The sequence below is a fragment of the Vitis riparia genome, chromosome 10 (assembly GCF_004353265.1).
Source record: "Vitis riparia cultivar Riparia Gloire de Montpellier isolate 1030 chromosome 10, EGFV_Vit.rip_1.0, whole genome shotgun sequence".
NCBI lineage: Eukaryota > Viridiplantae > Streptophyta > Magnoliopsida > Vitales > Vitaceae > Vitis > Vitis riparia.
Window position 1 is genome coordinate 18,582,311 of NC_048440.1, and position 20,114 is coordinate 18,602,424.

The 20,114-nt window shown below is 33.8% G+C and overlaps 4 protein-coding genes across 6 annotated transcripts; 2 read left to right on the forward strand and 2 right to left on the reverse strand.

The window, feature by feature from the left end:
- Nucleotides 1-1,780: 1,780 nt before the first annotated feature.
- Nucleotides 1,781-9,858, reverse strand: LOC117923480. Of its 2 annotated transcripts, XM_034841792.1 has the most exons (3): nucleotides 9,780-9,858; nucleotides 2,942-3,307; nucleotides 1,781-2,844 (listed from the first exon to the last, which is right to left on the reverse strand). In XM_034841792.1, exons 1-3 carry the CDS (start codon nucleotides 9,817-9,819, stop codon nucleotides 2,054-2,056), a joined length of 1,197 nt encoding a protein of 398 aa, XP_034697683.1. In that variant the 5' UTR covers nucleotides 9,820-9,858; the 3' UTR covers nucleotides 1,781-2,053. The 2 variants fall into 2 exon arrangements, with proteins under 2 accessions (XP_034697683.1, XP_034697682.1); XM_034841791.1 differs by lacking the exon at nucleotides 9,780-9,858 and having other exon boundaries at nucleotides 2,942-3,475.
- LOC117923538 lies at nucleotides 8,559-9,774 on the reverse strand (the record flags this gene model as incomplete). The annotated part of the gene is made up of 2 exons (XM_034841874.1): nucleotides 8,559-9,505; nucleotides 9,603-9,774. Coding segments are annotated over 2 exons (963 nt in total), but the record flags the coding sequence as incomplete, so codon positions are not given.
- Nucleotides 9,859-12,304: 2,446 nt separating the features above from the next.
- On the forward strand, nucleotides 12,305-15,729 carry LOC117923844 (quinone oxidoreductase PIG3-like). 2 transcript variants are annotated; one of them, XM_034842333.1, is made up of 6 exons: nucleotides 12,305-12,601; nucleotides 13,341-13,520; nucleotides 14,038-14,119; nucleotides 14,214-14,321; nucleotides 14,477-14,635; nucleotides 15,351-15,729. In XM_034842333.1, the coding sequence occupies exons 1-6, from the start codon at nucleotides 12,350-12,352 to the stop codon at nucleotides 15,545-15,547; spliced, it is 978 nt and encodes a 325-aa protein (XP_034698224.1). In that variant the 5' UTR covers nucleotides 12,305-12,349; the 3' UTR covers nucleotides 15,548-15,729. The 2 variants fall into 2 exon arrangements, with proteins under 2 accessions (XP_034698224.1, XP_034698225.1); XM_034842334.1 differs by having other exon boundaries at nucleotides 12,305-12,589.
- A 593-nt stretch (nucleotides 15,730-16,322) lies between these two features.
- Nucleotides 16,323-20,033, forward strand: LOC117923845 (quinone oxidoreductase PIG3-like). The gene is made up of 6 exons (XM_034842335.1): nucleotides 16,323-16,920; nucleotides 17,687-17,866; nucleotides 18,364-18,445; nucleotides 18,542-18,649; nucleotides 18,805-18,963; nucleotides 19,546-20,033. The coding sequence occupies exons 1-6, from the start codon at nucleotides 16,669-16,671 to the stop codon at nucleotides 19,740-19,742; spliced, it is 978 nt and encodes a 325-aa protein (XP_034698226.1). The 5' UTR covers nucleotides 16,323-16,668; the 3' UTR covers nucleotides 19,743-20,033.
- Nucleotides 20,034-20,114: the final 81 nt, after the last annotated feature.

Sequence of the window (20,114 nt, forward strand, 5' to 3'; positions counted from 1 at the left end):
TAATTGGACCCAAAAATTAAGTTTTGGTTCATATAAGTTCACTATTTAAGCCCACGACCTAGAAAAAGTGTGAAAATTGAGAAGAAGGATATGAAATTTTTATCTTTCAAAAAATGACCTTTATTGACTATGAAAAAAAAAATAGAAAAACATTAATTTAAATTTTATTCATTTTACAAACCTCAATAAAATTTAATATAATTTAGTGATTTGGAAAAAAATACACAATTTTCCAAAAAAAATAAAAATAAACTATTATTATTATTTAAAAATCAAACATCTTGGAAAATATATATATTTAAAATTATGTATATAAAAAATAAAAAATATGTTAAATTTTTTTAAATGATATATTTTAAAAAAATTAGTTTTATAAAATGGTAGAAAATAGTTTTGAAGGGTATATTGGTATCTTCATATTTTATATCATTTCCATCAATTATGCAATTTTTATGGGTCAAATCTTAATTTTTAGGTCGAGATCTAAAAGACAATTGTCCCATAAAGAAATGCAATTGATATGAATTTGATCCATACTCTTGATGCTTAGATAGGATTTAGAAAGTGAATTAATGCTAAGAGTGGAGAACCGGCTTTCTTTGAATCCGCCGGAAAAGGAGTGGGAAACTAACAAACATATTAACTAAGATGGGCTGCGTAGTTTTTAAGACGCTCTCTTGACCTGGTGGTAAGTAGCCAAACATTCGCCTGAAATTAAAGCAAAACTTGAGGGCTTCCTGTGAAGTCTTTGTTGCCTGGTCGTAGGCCCGCAGTCGGCGGTGACTATTAATGAACTATGACTCTCGCTTTTCAACCTTTGTTAGAATAATTTGTATATATATATCCTAATTTATGTGTAATTATCATATTTAGACGCATTCCCACTACATATTGTCTTTGCTTGACATTGAATAATGTGGTCTCACAATCAAACATTGACTCGGAAGTAAGCGTTCAGCCGTTCAGTGAAGGGGTAGGGCATGGTTTGACAAAATTTCTAAATGCCCATTAATCTTTTGTCAATTGGTCAAATCAATTAACCTCGTACTGCACCCACTACTAAAAGACATATAGGTTTGCATTCAGTCAAATAAGAAAATGTAAATTAATAAAGTATATTTCTCTTTAATTAATCTTAACCAAGAAGTTAAAAGCCTCCAAAACTTAATAAAAAGAAAATTAATTATCCTATAATCAAGGCCCATTGCTACTTTCATGTCGCCCCCTAGAAAATGTTAAAAGCAAATTATTTTCACCAATTTTTATTATTTGTTTGCAAGTTAAAATTAAAAAAATATATGATATAGTTAATTTTGGTTAAAGATTTATAGATTGTGTTGTCTTCTTTTTTTTTTTCATATTTAGATAAGTCATAATTGATAAATAAAATTTTCCAAATAATGAAAATTTTTATTTAATTATTTATTATCTCTATAATCAATGATAAAGTATACACTAACTACACTACTATGATCGATGTGCTTCCATTCATATCATATCATTTCAATAGAAATAAGTTAACATAGAAGAAATCCAAACAGCTTTGGCTTTAACAACATCAAGGGATAATATTAGGATTAGGGGGAGAAAGTGAATAAGGTGGCTCTTTTAACAAATCTTTATAACCCATGATACTCAACGGATGATATGTTAGGCCATCTTATATTAATTCACACCATTAAATTTTTTTAGATGATATTTCATATTTTGTTTATGGGTTCCTATAGACATGGAGGAGATAACAAAGGTAAATAAGTCGTCCCATGTGTTTGATCGAATCTTGAAATGAGATGCTGCAAGAGGATTTTACTATCTTTCACCTAGAAATACAATTGATTCTGGTAGGAAAATCAACTACCCACATGCCTGGACTAAACTTCGAATAATCCAAGCTTATTGTCCCTAAAGAGAGACCATCACAAACCTCACTAAACCCTTATTTAACACAGCAGTTTTACTGTGAAAACTTTACCTTCAAAAGGACTCCATAAATACTATAGTACGTACTTCAAACAAACATCACATAAGGGAAGAACCGAAGGCATGCAGGTGTTCATTTCCTGCACACTATTCCATTGCCGCTGCCAACCCCACCGGTGCAGTCAAGTGTGGCATATTCCATTGATAGTAAGCCCTCTCCTGTCACGTTGTTGCTGGGAGAGAACAGGCATGACTTACAGTCTGCCGAGAGAAGAGAACTAGTCCTGTACTTGTCCGCCCCACCCACAATAGGCATTGCAACACCCGCTTTTGCTGTATTGTGGAAGTTAGGTTGGTAAGTCTGCCCAAGAACTCCCTCTACTTGTGCTGACAGATTAAAGAACCTGAATTGTACTTCCAAGTGGGCGAAACTGTCGTTGGAAGGTATCTGGTAATTGTGGATTCTGTTGTCTTCCTCCGTCACTGGAATCACATTAACTGATATCTCTACAGCTTCTGAGAGGGTGACTGTGGCGCTGTTCTTGCTTGCAATCCTCTCCACTTTGAGATTGTTCTCTGGAGAGGTCCATTCCGAGTAAAGGCCTTCTGGAATGGATAAAGCTTCTCCATCGTAAGAGAACTGCAAGTGATCCTCCTCGTTGTCCCATTTTTCTGTTCTTGTGGCTTCAAGGGTAAAGGTGTGAGAGCCAAACATGAGACCCAAGGCCTGGATCCATGTATAGTCCCGGGTTCTTCCAGCAGGGCGGAGACCAATGAACCGGGAATTGATTTGGAGATTGATATCAGAGACCAGGCTGAAATGCTCATTGCCCTTGCCATGGAAGTAGAACACAATGCCATCTCCACCTATGAAGCGAGGGTCAAAGCAGGCAGCTCCCACGCCATTGCAATTTGGTTTACGTCCTGTTTCATCAATAATAATACAGATTACTTCCATTTTCCTGATAATTCAAGGGAGTCACTGTAAACAGTTACTAAAATTTGCAAGCATAATTCATACCTCTGCAAACAGCCTCACATTTGGGGGAGTAACAATCAAGAAAGCATCCCTTAGATTTCCCATCTTTCGGTTGGACCTTGGGACACTGAACTGGGCATGTTACATATTTCAAAAAGCATTTGCTACCATGGTTGTAGCATGTCACACGCTGTGGCTTGACAGGCGGTCGTGGTTTGCCTCCAGGACCTGTTGGTTTGCCTCCTGGACCTGATGGTTTGCCTCCTGGACCTGATGGTTTTCCTCCTGGACCTGTTGGTTTGCCTCCTGGACCTGATGGTTTCCCTCCTGGACCTGTTGGTTTGCCTCCTGGACCTGTTGGTTTTCCTCCTGGACCTGTTGGTTTTCCTGCTGAACCTGTGGGTTTGCCTCCTGGACCTGTTTTGGCAGTACCTGCCCCTGCTTCCATCACCCCCAATGAGACACATAATAGGAGAACTATCACCACGGATTGAATGCTTGATGCCTTCATTTTTTCCCCCCTCTAATAGCAAAAAAGTAGACTCAAAACATGCAGTTCATACGAGAAATGGAATTTGATATGAAGTTAATCCATAGTCTTGCTGCTTATATAGGATATAGAAAGTGGAATGATGCTAAATTTTGAGAATTGGTTTGCTTAGAATCCACAGAAAAAGGAGTGGGAAGCTAACAAACATATTAATTAAGATGGGCTGAGTTTGGTTTCTGAAGACTTGCACAGTTCCACTTGGACTGTGGTAGTGGTGGTGGTGGTAAGCGGCCAAACAATTGGCTGAAAATAAAGTTGAATAAAACTTGAAGGCATGTATTGAAGTCTGTGTTGTCTGGTCACTGATCCGCAGCTGGGTGTGGACTAGTGACTGCTGAGTAGTATTGTTCTATTAAATAAGAATTTAGATCTAAATTTCTACCATCATGAGAATAAACCATGACTTCAACCAACCAAACAATGACTTCGATAATAGATATATTTATTGTCTCTTAAAATACAATCAAAGATTAGTTCTTTTTAACATTTTTTTTCTGTTATAATAAGCTAGTATGTTAAAATATATTAAAAAACAAAATATAAAAATAATCTTAATAAATAAATTATTTAAATTTCAGTAAACTAGCAAAAAAAAAAAAGTAACCAAATAAATCAATTATTTAAAAAAAACTGTGAAAAGAGTAATATATATATATTAAATAATAAAAAGAAATATGGAAGATTATTTTAAACAAAATTTGAGCACGCCGAGATGCATCCAGAGTCGGGGTATGGACTAATATGAATTAACATTCTAATATGTCTGCGGTGGGACATATACTTCTTTAAGCTTTTCGATCAACCTTTGATATATAGAATTACAGTGTATATCCTAACTCGACGTCGGCTTCGCTTTTGACGTGGGATAACGTGATCTTCCAATGAAATATTGACTTTGGGGTTGGTATATATTCAGTGAATGCGAGAGGCTTGGTTTGACGTACAACTTGCTATGGTGCGAGTGTGACTACCAAATCATTGTCAGATGAGCAAATTAAGCTCGTGTTACCATTAAAAAGACATTACCATGTGAGCCCAATAATGACTCTGGAGTACCAAATGTTAGGCGTTTCAACAAGAAGTTAAAACTCAAAAGCATCCACATGGGCATGGACTTAGGGATTACTTGATACTATTCATTGTCCCATGGTTGAACTATTTATTGGAACGCACCATAACATTAAGGATTTAGGGATTTACGGTTAAAAACAATATGTAAGTATAAATCCGAGTTACTTGGGGAAGTGTTTTTAGTTCAAAACATGTTTTTGAAAAAAAAAATAAAAATATTGGAGTTGATTTGATAATTATTGTCGAAAACAATTTTTTGTTTTCCACAAAAAAAATATATATATTTGATAATAAAAAATTGTATATTTTTTTAGCTTTTTTTTGTTATTTTCATTTGTTTTTTTAAAATTGTTTTAAAAAATAATTATACAAATATGTAGAATGATTAAAAATAAAACACTAGACATAAAAATTATTTTTAAAACATATTTAAAAATATCATAAGCAAGTTAAAAAAAGAATTAAGCTTCCATACAAATTTTTGTTTTATAAAACATCAAACAACATATTTCAAAAATTGATTCTTAAAATTATTTTCGAAAACATTTATCAAACATCTTTAGATGTTTGATAAAATTTGAAAAACACTTCAAAAAAATATGAAAAATCACTTATAGCATTGAAGAATCAATTATAATGTTTTATAGAAAACATTTTCATATATTATTTAAAAAAAAAAACACTTTTAGAAAAAATATTTTTATTAAAAACACTTCGAATAAAAATATTATAAAAAATACTCTAAATCTTTAACAAATTTTATATTTTATTTTAGTTAATTATTCTTAAAGTTCCTTGCAATCTTGAATAGCCTAACTACAACGGAAAAAATTTTCTCCTCTGCCAATGTCAACATAAAAAATTAAATTTTCTTCTTCATTTTTTTTCACAATTAATTTATTTTAAAATTTATTAAGAAACCTTCTAAACTTTTTTTATGCATTTCGACTTTCAAAATTTTTTTTTTAAGTTTTAGAGCTAATTTGGGATAAATTAAAAGTCCAATGGTAGGCTTTTATAATATTATACACTGTCTTGGGTCTAGATGCATGCATGCACCCTTGTGTGCCTTTTACCAAATCAATCCTTCTTTAGCATCAAGACCTTTCATCATATGTTACAGGGTTTCGTGACCTTGCCAACCAAGGTTCAGCATATCCCAATGCCAACATGCAGCTCATGCACCAAGTTACCAATATCCCTTATTGTCTTCGCCACACAACTCACATCCAATATTTGTCATGCTCCGCTCCTAGCTCCGTGCATGCACTCCCAGGTCTGACTCAAGCTATTAATTGCACACTTAAGTGTGTAAACCCTAATGGTGTACCCACCCATACTAGGCCATAGTCATTGCAGCAACTTAAGCTATAGACCAAAGTTGCTCCGACTCTGATACCATGTTTGATTGATGAACAATGATAACAAAGGGTTTTCTCAGTATGAGTTTCAACAATTCTATTGACTTCTAATCTACTCGATTTTTATACATAGATAGATATGGATGAAACTAGAGAATTCTGAAAGCATAGAGAACTTTCTATAATAGAAAGTTGTTAGCTCTACTAATTAATTACAAAGTTTGCTAAAACTAATTAACAACTTGCTTTAAGTTTGACAGTAGCCGCAAGTGTTTCCATCAACCCTATGAGACACATAATAGCATAACGATAACCATAGATTGAAAGCAAGATGCCTTCATTTCGCCCCTAATTGGCGAAAAAGAAAACTCAGAATAGTTAATAAAGAAATGCAATTGATATGAATTTGATCCATACTCTTGATGCTTATATAGGATTTAGAAAGTGGATTAATGCTAAAAGTGGAGAACCGGCTCTCTTTGAGTCCGCCGGAAAAGGAGTGGGAAGCTAACAAACATATCAACTAAGATGGGCTGAGTCTGGTTTTGAAGACACTCTCTTGACCTGGTGGTAAGTAGCCAACATTTGCTTGGGGGCTTCCTGTGGAGTCTTTGTTGCCTGGTCGTAGGTCCGCAGTCGGGCGATGACTATTAATGAACTACGACTCTCGCTTTTCAACCTTTGTTAGAATAATTTGTATGTATATCCTAATTTATGTGTAATTATCATATTTAGACACATTCCCACTAAATATTTAGGCACACTCCACTACATATTGCCTTTGCTTTTGATATGGATTAATAATGTGATCGCATGCATAATCAAACAGGGACTTGAAAGTAAGCAAGCGTTCAGAGAAGAGGTAGTGCTTAGTTTGACAAAATTTCTAAACGCCTAATAATCTTTGTCAACTGATCAAATTAACCTCGCACTGCAGCCACTACTAAAAGAAATATAGGTGTGGATTTAGTCAAATAACTAAATGAAAATTAATTAAGCATATTTCTCTTTAACTAATCCTTACCACTAAGTTAAAAGCCTCCAAAACTTAATAAATGGTGGGTACTTGTGGCCCCACTAGAAAAGGTTAAAAGCAAATTATTTTCACAAAAAATTATTATTTGTTTGCAAGTTAGAATTTAAAAATAAATGATACAGTTAATTTTGGTTAAATATTTAAAGATTTTGTTGTTTTTTTTTTTCATATCTAGATCAGTCATTATGGATAAATAAATAAAAATAATAGGCTTTCCAAATAATGAAAAAAAAAATTATTTAATGATATAATTTAAAAGGTTTATTATCTTTATAATCACCTAATCTAATGACAAAGTATACAATAACTTGACACACTACTATGATGGTCCTCCATCCATATCATATCATTTTATCATAAATTAGTTAACTTATCAGTCAACTTTATACAAGAATTTCTGAACAATCTTTACTTTTAATATCAATGATGATATTGTCCATGTTTAATTCTTAAAAAATTTGAAGAAAAATACAAGAAAAAGAAAATAGAGAGAGAAAACGAAGGAAAATAAAAAATAAATTTAAAATCCATTTCAAACTCGTTTGTTTGAATTTTTCAATATAAAGATTAAATAACTTAAAACTGTATGAGTTTCTAATTAATTTTAATTATATTTGATTTTCTTTTGTTTTTTTCATAATACAACCAAACATCAAAAAATTATTTTCTTTAATAAATTTTTTCTTTTCATAGTATTTTCCCGGAATCAAACATAACCCTTAGGATGATAAGGAGAAACTGAAAAATAGATTTTTTTTTTTTAACAAATCTTTATATCCCATAATATGTTAGGCCACCTTTATGCTAATTCATGACTATCAATTTTTTTTTTCCCTTTTTTACAACACTTATTGGTTATTTAGATGGTACTCATATTTTGAGCAGAGTTTCTATAAGCATGAAGGAGAAAACAAAGGTAAATAAATTAATAAAATTTCTAATAAAATTGGCTATTAAAAATATGATAGAATATTTCTTAATTGATGACAACAAGACTTGAGAATAATTTAAGGAAAAAAAATTATTAAGGACAAGTACAAGTTCTTATACTAAAGATTTTATAGTAAAATTTGTCAACTCGGTATAAATTATAGGCTACTTATGAAAGAGCTTAAACCTTTTTTTAGTTAAATTAGTGGTTGAAAATGTAAAAACCTTTTACTTTTCTATTGAGAGGCAAGATTTTTTCCTCCCTTGACGGGGTGGCTTTTCCCTTTTTGTAGTTATTTTTGTTATTGCCCAAGGTGAAGGTCGTCTGATTTCATGCATCTCTAGTGGCGTATCATAATATTTCTATATGATGGTTTTTTTTCTCTCTAAGTACAAGTATGAGGCTTGATTAAGCCCAAATATTAATAGGAAAGGTTATGAGATGCGACCTCATGATGATGCTAAATATAATATAATTAATCATGTTAATTCTAGAACAAGAAATTAGTGGAGTACTTTCCATTTAAGGCACAAAAAGAGAGCCATGTAGGTGAAATAAGTTGTCCCTTGTGTTTGATTGAATCTTGGAATGAGACGCTGCAAGAGGATTTTACTATCTTTCATCTAGAAATACAATTGATTCTGGTAGGAAAATTAACCGACCAGATACTTGGACTAAACTTCGAATAATCCAAGCTTATTGTCCCTAAAGAGAGACCATCACAAACCTCACTGAACCCTTATTTTACACAGCAGTTTTACTGTGAAAAATTTACCTTCAAAAGGACTCCAAAAATACTATATATGTAGTACGTACTTCAAACAAACATCACATAATTAAGGGAAGAACCGAAGGCATGCAGGTGTTCATTTCCTGCACACTATTCCATTGCCGCTGCCAACCCCACCGGTGCAGTCAAGTGTGGCATATTCCATTGATAGTAAGCCCTCTCCTGTCACGTTGTTGCTGGGAGAGAACAGGCATGACTTACAGTCTGCCGAGAGAAGAGAACTAGTCCTGTACTTGTCCGCCCCACCAACAATAGGCATTGCAACACCCGCTTTTGCTGTATTGTGGAAGTTAGGTTGGTAAGTCTGCCCAAGAATTCCCTCTACTTGAGCTGACAGATTAAAGAACCTGAATTGTACTTCCAAGTGGGCGAAACTGTCGTTGGAAGGTATCTGGTAATTGTGGATTCTGTTATCTTCCTCCGTCACTGGAATCACATTAACTGATATCTCTACAGCTTCTGAGAGGGTGACTATGGCGCTGTTCTTGCTTGCAATCCTCTCCACTTTGAGATTGTTCTCTGGAGAGGTCCATTCCGAGTAAAGGCCTTCTGGAATGGATAAAGCTTCTCCATCGTAAGAGAACCGCAAGTGATCCTCCTCGTTGTCCCATTTTTCTGTTCTTGTGGCTTCAAGGGTAAAGGTGTGAGAGCCAAACATGAGACCCAAGGCCTGGATCCATGTATAGTCCCGGGTTCTTCCAGCAGGGCGGAGACCAATGAACCGGGAATTGATTTGGAGATTGATATCAGAGACCAGGCTGAAATGCTCATTGCCCTTGCCATGGAAGTAGAACACAATGCCATCTCCACCTATGAAGCGAGGGTCAAAGCAGGCAGCTCCCACGCCATTGCAATTTGGTTTACGTCCTGTTTCATCAATAATAATACAGATTACTTCCATTTTCCTGACAATTCAAGGCAGTCACTGTAAACAGTTACTAAAATTTGCAAGCATAATTCATACCTCTGCAAACAGCCTCACATATGGGGGAGTAACAATCAAGAAAGCATCCCTTAGATTTCCCATCTTTAGGTTGGACCTGGGGACACTGAACTGGGCATGTTACATATTTCAAAAAGCATTTGCTACCATGGTTGTAGCATGTCACACGCTGTGGCTTGACAGGCGGTCGTGGTTTGCCTCCTGGACCTGTTTTGGCAGTACCTGCCCCTGCTTCCATCACCCCCAATGAGACACATAATAGGAGAACGATCACCACGGATTGAATGCTTGATGCCTTCATTTTTCCCCCCTGTAGTAGCAAAAAAGAAGACTCAAAGCATGCAGTTCATAAGAGAAATGGAATTTGATATGAAGTTGATCCATAGTCTTGCTGCTTATATAGGATATAGAAAGTGGAATGGTGCTAAATTTTGAGGATTGGTTTGATTGGAATCTACAGAAAAAGGAGTAGGAAACTAACAAACATACTAATTAAGATGGGCTGAGTTTGGTTTCTGAAGACTTGCAGAGTTCCACTCGGCCTGTGGAGGTGGTGGGAGAGGGCCAAACAATTGGCTGAAAATGAAATTGAATCAAAATTTGTGTTGTCTAGGCATTGCAGTACTTAGTGCTATTGCTTTATTAAATAAGAATTTAGATCTAAATTTCAATCTTCATGAGAATAGACCATGACTTCAACCAAACAATGACTTCGGTGATAGACATATTTATTGTCTGTTAAAATATAATCAAATTAAATTAAATAAACATATATATTTTATCAAAAGATATGTGTGGTGTCTATTAAAAAACATATATTTTGATAAAAGAGTACATAATCGGTATCTTTTGGACTCCATTAATATTGTAGACCCTAATCTAGTAAAAAAAAAATTATGTGCAACTTCAATGGTTTAAAAGATTTCTTAAAAGTACAAAATAAAATAGTTATAATTAATTTATTTACTAAAGTTTTAGTTTTAGTATTCTCCTTGATATAAAATTTAAGGGGATGTTTAGCAAATAAAAATAAGAAATAAAAATAAATATTTTGTTTCCATTCTTATTTTTTGTGAATAGAAATGAATTTAGTGATTTCATTTTTAGTGTTTTGATGAACTTAAAAATTTTATATTGGAATGATTATTTATTTCTATTTTAATGTTCATTTAAAAAAAATTTAGAGTTTTTTTTTATTGATAAATAATAAGACTAAAAAATAAATTTATTATGGGATGAAAATGCATCTAATAAATGAAATTTAATGATAAAATAATAATTTTAAACTATTTTATATTTTTTTAGGAGATGAATGAATTAAAATACCATTATGAATTGAAATCTCACTTATAAGTGGAATTTGATTTTTATTTGAATCAATGGTAATGAAGGAAGGAATAAATAAGGTGTTAATTCTCACTCATCTTTCCCCGATTACCAAACACCCTCTTACATATAAAGTTTTACTTTTAGTATTTGCATGGATATAAAATTAATATTTTGGGAATATATATATATATATTATCAGCTTATATATCATGATCATCTCCAAATGCCAAGGTGGCCACGGGCAATGGGCTACCCATCGCTCGTTGAAGGCTAGGATTCAAAGCTAAACCATTCCTTCTTAATTTTGAGTTATTTATCGAGGAAATCACAATAAATTAGGAAAAATAATGGGTGAACGAAATTCCAGGCGTCAGTGACTCAGTAGTTTGTTTTGCAACGGAAAACATTACATATAAAAAAAAAAAAAAGTGTTTTAAAACATATTTAAAAATATAAAAAATTAATTAAAAATATTTTAGATTTTCAAATAATTTTTGTTTTATAAAACCATAGCATACTTTTTATTCTCAAATACTATTTTTCAAAATTGTTTTTTAAAATACTTTCTAAATCCAATCTAAATTTCACCAAAATTTTGTAAATAAAAATTTATTTGAAATTAAATATTTTTTTAAAAAAATATTTTTAATATTTCATTTTTATTAAACATTAAATTATTTTTATATGCTAAAAATCAGCATATAAATTCAATGCTAACTTAATATATTTATATTAAACAAAAGTAATATATATATATATATATATATATAAAACATAATAAGAATATTTAATAAATAAATTATTTAAATTTTTTTTAAAATATATATTAAAGAATAAAGAAATATACAAAATAATTTTAATAAATAAATTATTCACAAATTTTTGTGAAAAGAGTAATTTATATTAAACAATAAAGGAATATGGAAAAAGAATATTATTTTAAAGAAAAAAATCTATAAACACTAACTTAAATGGTAAATTATCTTTATTATATTTCAATACTTGAACAAAAAAAATTTAGGATGATTCATCACCGACACTTGCCAACATTTCAATGGAATTATTAATATATTAACAAATAATAATGATAATAAAACACGACTTAAAAAATATTTTATTAAAATTGATTAAATAATCCTCAAATCGTAAATTTAATATTTTTCATGTTTTTTCTTAATAAAGTAATTTATTTTTTTACATAAATATTTTTTATTATTTCAAATATTTATATATGGGTTTTAAAAATAAGGGTTATTTTTATAAAAAATAATAATAATAAAAGTATTCTTGTCCAGACAAATAAATCAATAAATAAATAACGGAGGGTTAGATTTCAAAAAAAAAATTCAAATACCATTTAATCAAATAACCCATATTATGCATATTCTTTCTGTCATTCATTTTATCCAAAAGTAGCTTCAACAGTCAGGCCTGCAGTCATGAAAGCCGTAGTGATCACCACTCCCGGCGATCCCCAAGTTCTCCAAGTGCAAGAAGTCGAAAACCCTGAAATCGGAGATAATGAAGTTCTAATTAGAGTGGAGGCCTCTGCTCTTAATCGAGCGGATACGCTTCAGAGGAAGGGCTTGCATCCTCCCCCCAAAGGCAGCAGTCCCTACCCCGGTCTCGAATGTTCTGGAATCATCGAAGCTGTTGGAAAGGCCGTCGTCCGATGGAAGGTTGGCGATCAGGTATTTCAATTACCTAATATTTTGATTTCGTTTCTGTTGCCGTATTTTCTCGGTTGTAATTTTTGTTCATGTTTGTGTTAAGGAGTATTTGTTGAGAATTTCGTGGGAAATTTTTTATATGCTTGTGATTTTATGATTAATTTTGTGTATTGATATAGATTAAATTATTGAGCTTATTGGTTTCTCAAGTTTATGGCTCTGAGAAAAGTGGTCAGTGTATGGTTATGGGGTCATTACCAGTTTGCTTACTGAAATTTTTTCAAGATATTGTGGGCCGGTTTGATAGCAGAAATAAGAAGTGTGTTTTGTTTTCCAGAACAGAAATGGATGCAGAAAATATGTTTGGTAGCCTACTTTCAGAACTCTTTTCTGATAACATTTCCTGAAAATGAATCATTTTGTAGAAGATGGTAAACATATTATTTTGTGTGTTTTAAAAAATGCAAGCACTGTAACAATTTAAAAGGTTTTGAAATGGACATCTTCATGGTCTTCATTTTTTAAAATGAAAGCTTTCTTGAAAAAACCATTTTCCCTTCTGCTAAACAAACAGGCTCTATGTTGCTATGGGTCGATTGGGAATCCCCTTTGTCATGTTTGGTGAATCATAGCACCACTGGAATGCAGTCCATTCCGATCTGTTAGTGATTAGGAGAGAAAGCACCAATTTTAATGCTATCATTATGGGATTTTGCTTCCTGGTACATGGTGAAGCTGTATGACAGTTTGTTGTATACAGGTGTGTGCTCTTCTTGCTGGAGGAGGGTATGCTGAAAAAGTGTCTGTTCCAGCTGGGCAAGTTCTTCCTGTCCCATCTGGTGTTTCCCTGAAGGATGCTGCTGCTATTCCTGAGGTTGCATGTACTGTTTGGTCAACTGTTTTTATGATGAGCCGACTAACTGCAGGAGAAACATTTCTGGTGAATTTTCGCTCTCTTTTATCTTCTGGTGCGTGATCTATTTACTGATTAACTTAGCCTAATGGGGTTGTGCATATTCTAATGGTTTAAAAACATCCAATGCGCACAGATTTATTTGGTGTTTAATGTGTGTGCATCAATATCAGATTAGGGAGGAAGAAGAGCCATGGTTCTAATTAGAATATTACATCATCGTATTCTTATTTAGATACATCCTGTCTCACAATTTCATTTCATCCTAGGCCATGTCTTTTTTTTATTGCATGGTTTGTCATGGTAATTTCTCAACCCTTCTCTGGAAAATTAGGTTGGATAGCAGATATTAATTGACCCCAAAAGAAGAAATTTTACATTGAAGTAAGATGAAGACTACAAAGAGTTATTTTGTGGTTGATTCTATCAACAAATGGGTGATTAATGCACAATCCAAACAATAAATTCTTGGTTTTTTTCCCTTTAACCCGATTGATTTTTTATGCATGGTTGAATTATGAAATGAGGACTGATAAAATTTCAGATTCATGGGGGGTCAAGTGGAATTGGTACCTTTGCTATTCAAATAGCCAAATACATAGGAGCAAGGGTATTTGTTACAGCAGGTTTGCCATCACTATTCTACCTCATCTCATGGAATGCTTTTCTCATGACACCAATCCCTTGTCTTCACATGTTTTTGACAATTTTTTCCACCAGGAAATGAAGAAAAATTAGCTGTTTGCAAGGATCTTGGAGCAGATGTGTGCATCAATTACAAGACTGAAGACTTTGTTGCACGGGTGAAGGAGGAAACAGGAGGGAAAGGTATGTTCTATGGCATCTTAACTAAAATCTCAATTGAGGATGGAATTGCGTTTTTTGCACCAAATCCACTATTCTGGAATGTTTGGAAAGATAAATAATCATCTTCTATTTTATTCTGATTGTCAAAATCTAACCCCAAAAATGTTTAATGACAGGTGTTGATGTTATACTGGATAATATTGGAGGAGCCTACTTTCAGCGAAATATCAATAGTTTAAATGTTGATGGGAGGCTTTTTATTATTGGTTTTCAGGGTGGAACAGTTGCAGAAGTAAATCTTTCAGGTTTACTTGCAAGGCGCCTTACAGTGCAAGGTAACACTTTCTCTGTAGAAGATAATTTTGGAGTTGAATCAATATGATTAATCTCATCCAAGTTAAGAACTGAGGTGGATCCTGGCAAGCCAAGAAAAAACTATACTACTGTAAATTCTTTTTTTTTTTTCTGGGTTTTCTTACTTCCTGGAAATCCTATTTCTCAATCTGGCCAGGTAGATGGAAAATTCCAGGAAAAATCCTTTGGCATTTTCCATAATTGGAAACACTTAAGAACTTAAAGTCTGTTTGACAATGATTCTAGGAAGCGCTTTTAATATTTATAATACTTGAAAATTTTTATCATTCAAGTGTTAGCAATATTAAAAACGTTTTCTAAAATCACCTCCAAACGTTCTCTTAATATTTTCCTGCAAGAAACATTTCTGAAATTGCAATGGTTTTCTAGTTACAATATTTGTTTTTACTTTAAATCATCTGAAAATATTTTCTAGATGTTTTTTCTCTCTTGACACAGCTTCTAATTGGGTCTCTCTTTCTTTTTGGTAGAATCTTGACAAGTTACTTTTATATCATACTCACTTTATTGTTTTTGGATCATGCACCTTGCTTCTGTCAGCCATGTTATTTCCACTACCCAAACTAGTAAATTTATGCACAAAGCTCCATGTTTCAGTAACAGTGGTTATTAGATTGTATTAATAATATGTAAGACGCTCGATCAGTTTGTACTAAATGGCAATTGTTTCTGCAGCGGCTGGTTTGCGAAACAGAAGTCTGGAAAATAAAGCTGCAATTGTGAGTGAGGTGGAGAAGAATGTTTGGCCTGCAATCGCGGCTGGAAAGGTTAAGCCTGTGGTGTACAAGTATTTTCCATTGACGGAGGCAGCAGAGGCTCACCAGCTCATGGAAAGCAGCAACCATGTTGGGAAGATACTGCTCATTCCATGATGTTATGGGTATGAATGGTCTTATGCCTTAAAGAGGATGGCATGGTTTTTATAACTCTTAGTGTGCATCTACATTCTACACTATCTGATACAATGTGTGATTGGCAGCTGTAGATGGTCAATGCTTATTTTCTTATGTAGCCCTGTCATTTGAGAATAAAAACCAGCCTTCTCGTCCAAACATTTAGACTACTAGAATTCAAATCTTTGTCATATACATAAAGGAACAATTCCGAAAAATTAAGGTTGATTTAAGGGTTAGAGAATTAAATAAAAAATGGAGTACATCTCTAAACACACAGAGAGATAAGTATGCATCATGATCTAGATTAAAAATTAATATGTATTAACTTTCATCTTCTCCTATGGGTGTCCTTTTTCTTTTGGCATGTAAATGACCGTTAATTTGTACTTTCATACGTACAGGAAACAAAATGGCCTGAATAATAATACCATGTCATTGGTAACGGTTAAATAAAATTTAATTATTCTTAACTAATTTATATTTAGTTATTGAAAAAAAAATCTAATTTTTTTTAATGAATTATTGATTTTTTCTGAAAGTTCTAACTTTTTTTAAAATTCGTTTTCCTTCACCCTGACATGGGATTCAAGGCGAATGAAAAAAATGTAAAACTTGCATAGATGGAAGGTGGTTCAGTGGATTATACTTTGAGCATGAAAATTTGAAGATCCAGAACATCAAATGCAGAATATCTGTCAATCTGAGATCAACATGAGTGGATGAATGGAGTGGCTAGTTGCTGAATTTGTCCATGAAGAAGTTTCCATTAAATGGCTTAATGAACATACAAAATGGTAAAAGGTAGAAGTGGAACTGCATGAGAAAGTAGCTTATTTACTAACACAACATTCTAAACAAAACCACAAAGCTCCTGTCCTCCATTCGAGCAAGCAAGGATAGGAATTTCAGTAACTGCAATGGGCTTCAATTGCCAAGCTTTTCAGCACTCCAGGGCAAAAGGGTCTCCATCACTCCATGCCTAGCTGTAGAGATGATGATAATAATAATAAAAAACACAAGGCTTGATTATAAATATTATATAGTCTTACTATGATTGATACATCCCAAAAGTAGCTTCAACAGTCCGGCCTGCAGCCATGAAAGCCGTAGTGATCACCACTCCCGGCGATCCCCAAGTTCTCCAGGTGCAAGAAGTCGAAAACCCAGAAATTGGAGATGATGAAGTTCTAATTAGAGCGGAGGCCGCTGCCATTAATCAAGCAGATACGCTTCAGAGGAAGGGCTTACACCCTCCCCCCAAAGGCGGCAGTCCCTACCCCGGTCTCGAATGTTCTGGAATCATCGAAGCTGTTGGAAAGGCCGTCGTCCGATGGAAGGTTGGCGATCAGGTATTTCAATTACTAATATTTTGATTTCGTTTCTGTTCCTGTATTTTCTCAGCTATAATTTTTGTTCATTTTTGTGTACTAGGAGTATTTGTTGAGAATCTTTGTGGGAAATTTATGATTAATTTTGCGTATTAATATAGATTAAATTATTGAGCTTATTGGTTTCTCAAGTTTATGATTGTACGAAAATTGGTCAGTGTATGGTTATGGGGTCATTGCCAGTTTGCTTACTGAAACTTTTTCAAGATATTGTGGGCCGGTTTGGTAGCAGAAATAAGAACCGTGTTTTGTTTTCCAAAACAGAAATGTATGCAGAAAACATGTTTGGTAGCCTACTTGCGGAACTTGTTTCCAAAAATGCTTCCTGAAAATGAATTATTTCTTGAATATGGTTAAAATATATATATATATATTTTTTTTATTGGATTGAATATGGTTAAAATATTGTTTTGTGTGCTTTAAAAAATGCAAGCACTTTATCAATTTACAAGGTTCTGAAATGGACATGTTCATGGTCTTCATTTTTTCAATGCTTTTATGAAAAAACCATTTTCCCTTCTGCTAAACTGACAGGCTTTATATTGCAATGGATCGATTGGCCATCTCCTTTGTCATGTTTTGTGAATCATGGCAACACTCCACAACATTCCTATCTGTTAGTGATTAGGAGAGAAAGCACTGATTTTAATGCTAGTGATTTTGCTTCCTCCTGTGTACAAGTTCATAATATACATGGTGAATCTGTATGACAGTTAGTGGTATACAGGTGTGTGCTCTTCTTTCTGGTGGAGGGTATGCTGAAAAAGTGGCTGCTCCAGCTGGGCTAGTTCTTCCTGTTCCATCTGGTGTTTCTCTGAAGGATGCTGCTGGTATTCCTGAGGTTGCATGTACTGTTTGGTCAAGTGTTTTTATGATGAGCCAACTGTCTGCAGGAGAAACATTCCTGGTGAATTTTCAGTCTTTTTTATTTTCTGGTGCATGATACATTTACCAGTACATAACTTAGCTTAATGGGGTTGTGCATATTCTAATGGTTTAAAAACGTCCAATGCACCCAAATTTACCCTGTTGGTGTTTAATGTGTGTGAAGAGTCATGGTTCTAATTACGACATTACATCATCATATTCTTCTTTAAATACATCCTGTTCCACGATTTCATTGCATCCAAGACCATGTTGTTTTTTATTGCATGGTTTGTCATGGCAATTTCTCAACCCTTCTCTGGAAAATTATGTTGGATGGCTGATATTAATTACCCCCAAAAGAAGAAATTTTATGTTGAAGTAAGATGAGTACCACAAAGAGTTACTTTTGGTTGATCCTATCAACAAATGGGCGATTGATGGACAATCCAAATGGTAATTTTTTTTGTTTTTTTCCCTTTATCCAGAGGGATTTTTTATGCATGGTTGAATTGTGAAAGAGGATTGATAATATTTCAGGTTCATGGGGGTTCAAGTGGAATCGGTATCTTTGCTATTCAAATAGCGAAATACATAGGAGCAAGGGTATTTGTTACAGCAGGTTTGCCATCACTATTCTACCTCATCTCATGTGGAATCCTTATCTCATGGCACTAATTCCTTGTCTTCACATGTTTTCAACCATTTTTTCCGCCAGGAAACGAGGAAAAATTAGCTGTTTGCAAGGATCTTGGAGCAGATGTGTGCATCAATTACAAGACTGAAGACTTTGTTGCACGGGTGAAGGAGGAAACAAGTGGGAAAGGTATGTTCAATGGCATCTTAACTATAATCTCAATTGAGGATGGAATTGCTTTTTTTGCACCAAATCCACTATCATGGAATGTTTGAAAAGATAAATAATCATCTTCCATTTTATTCTGATTGTGAAAATCTAACCCCAAAAATGTTTAATGACAGGTGTTGATGTTATACTGGATACTATCGGAGGGGCCTACTTTCAGCGAAACGTCGATAGTTTAAATGCTGATGGAAGGCTTTTTATTATTGGTTTTCAGGGTGGAACAGTTGCAGAAGTAAATCTTTCAGGTTTACTTGCAAGGCGCCTTACAGTGCAAGGTACCACTTTCTCTATAGAAGATTTTTCTGTGGTTTTGGAGTTGAATCAACTTGATTAATCTCATCCAAGTTAAGTCCAGAAGTGGATTCTGGCAAGTGAAGGAAAAACCATATTACCATAGATCCTTTTTTTTCTGGATTGTCTTACTTCTTGGAAATCCTGTTTCTCAATCTGGTCAGGTATATGGAAATTCTGGGGAAAATATCTTTTACATTTGCCATAATTGGAAACACTCGGGAATTTAATATTTTCCTCTGAAATAGCAAAGTTTTTCTAGTTACAACATTTGTTTTCCTTGTGTCATCCCAAAATATTTTCTAGATGTTTGTTCTCTCTTGACACAGCCTTTAATGGAGTCTGTCTTTCTTTTTGATAGATCTCTTGACAAGTTGCTTTTATATCATACTTTCTCTATTGTTTTTGGATCATGCACCTTGCTTCTGTCAGCCATGTTATCACTACCCAAACTAGTAAATTTATGCACAAAACTCCATGTGTCAGTAACAGTGGTTATTAGATTGTGTTAAAGAATTTGTAAATACACTGGATATGTTTGTACTAAATGGCAATTGTTTCTGCAGCGGCTGGTTTGCGAAACAGAAGTCTGGAAAACAAAGCTGTAATTGTGAGTGAGGTGGAGAAGAATGTTTGGCCTGCAATCATGGCCGGAAAGGTTAAGACTGTGGTGTACAAGTATTTTCCATTGACGGATGCAGCAGAGGCTCACTTGCTCATGGAAAGCGGCAAGCATTTTGGGAAGATACTGCTCATTCCATGATGTTATGGTTATGAATGATCTTATGCCTCAAAGGGCAGGTGTAGATGGTCAATGCTTAGTTTCTTATGTAGATCTGTCATTGGAGAATAAAAACCAGCCTTCTCGTCCACGCATTTAGACTACTGGAATCTAAAGATGAGAAATTCAGAGATAGCGTCTCTTGGCTCTCTGATTCTGGTGTGTTTATTCAATCAGTAAGTCTTCAGAATGGTTCGTCTTGGTCGTCCTAGTTTTCATATTTAAATGTAAAGGATTGAGCTGGGAAGTAAATAATAAAGCCTCCCTTGGATCTCTGTTGAGCATGGGATACAAATGATTGCAGGTTCAGGTTTCAGCATAGTATCTTCCATCTTAATCACAATACCAACTAAG

Bases quoted from the DNA above. Each gene is read 5' to 3' on its own strand.
- LOC117923480 (XM_034841791.1), bottom strand. From the start codon at position 3,410: ATGAAGGCATCAAGCATTCAATCCGTGGTGATAGTTCTCCTATTATGT. The intron at 2,845-2,941 runs GTATGAATTATG...TTGATGAAACAG, and splicing joins ATGTGAGGCTGTTTGCAGAG to GACGTAAACCAAATTGCAAT.
- LOC117923844 (XM_034842333.1), top strand. From the start codon at position 12,350: ATGAAAGCCGTAGTGATCACCACTCCCGGCGATCCCCAAGTTCTCCAA. The intron at 14,322-14,476 runs GTATGTTCTATG...GTTTAATGACAG, and splicing joins GGAGGAAACAGGAGGGAAAG to GTGTTGATGTTATACTGGAT. The intron at 14,636-15,350 runs GTAACACTTTCT...TTGTTTCTGCAG, and splicing joins AAGGCGCCTTACAGTGCAAG to CGGCTGGTTTGCGAAACAGA.
- LOC117923845 (XM_034842335.1), top strand. From the start codon at position 16,669: ATGAAAGCCGTAGTGATCACCACTCCCGGCGATCCCCAAGTTCTCCAG. The intron at 18,650-18,804 runs GTATGTTCAATG...GTTTAATGACAG, and splicing joins GGAGGAAACAAGTGGGAAAG to GTGTTGATGTTATACTGGAT. The intron at 18,964-19,545 runs GTACCACTTTCT...TTGTTTCTGCAG, and splicing joins AAGGCGCCTTACAGTGCAAG to CGGCTGGTTTGCGAAACAGA.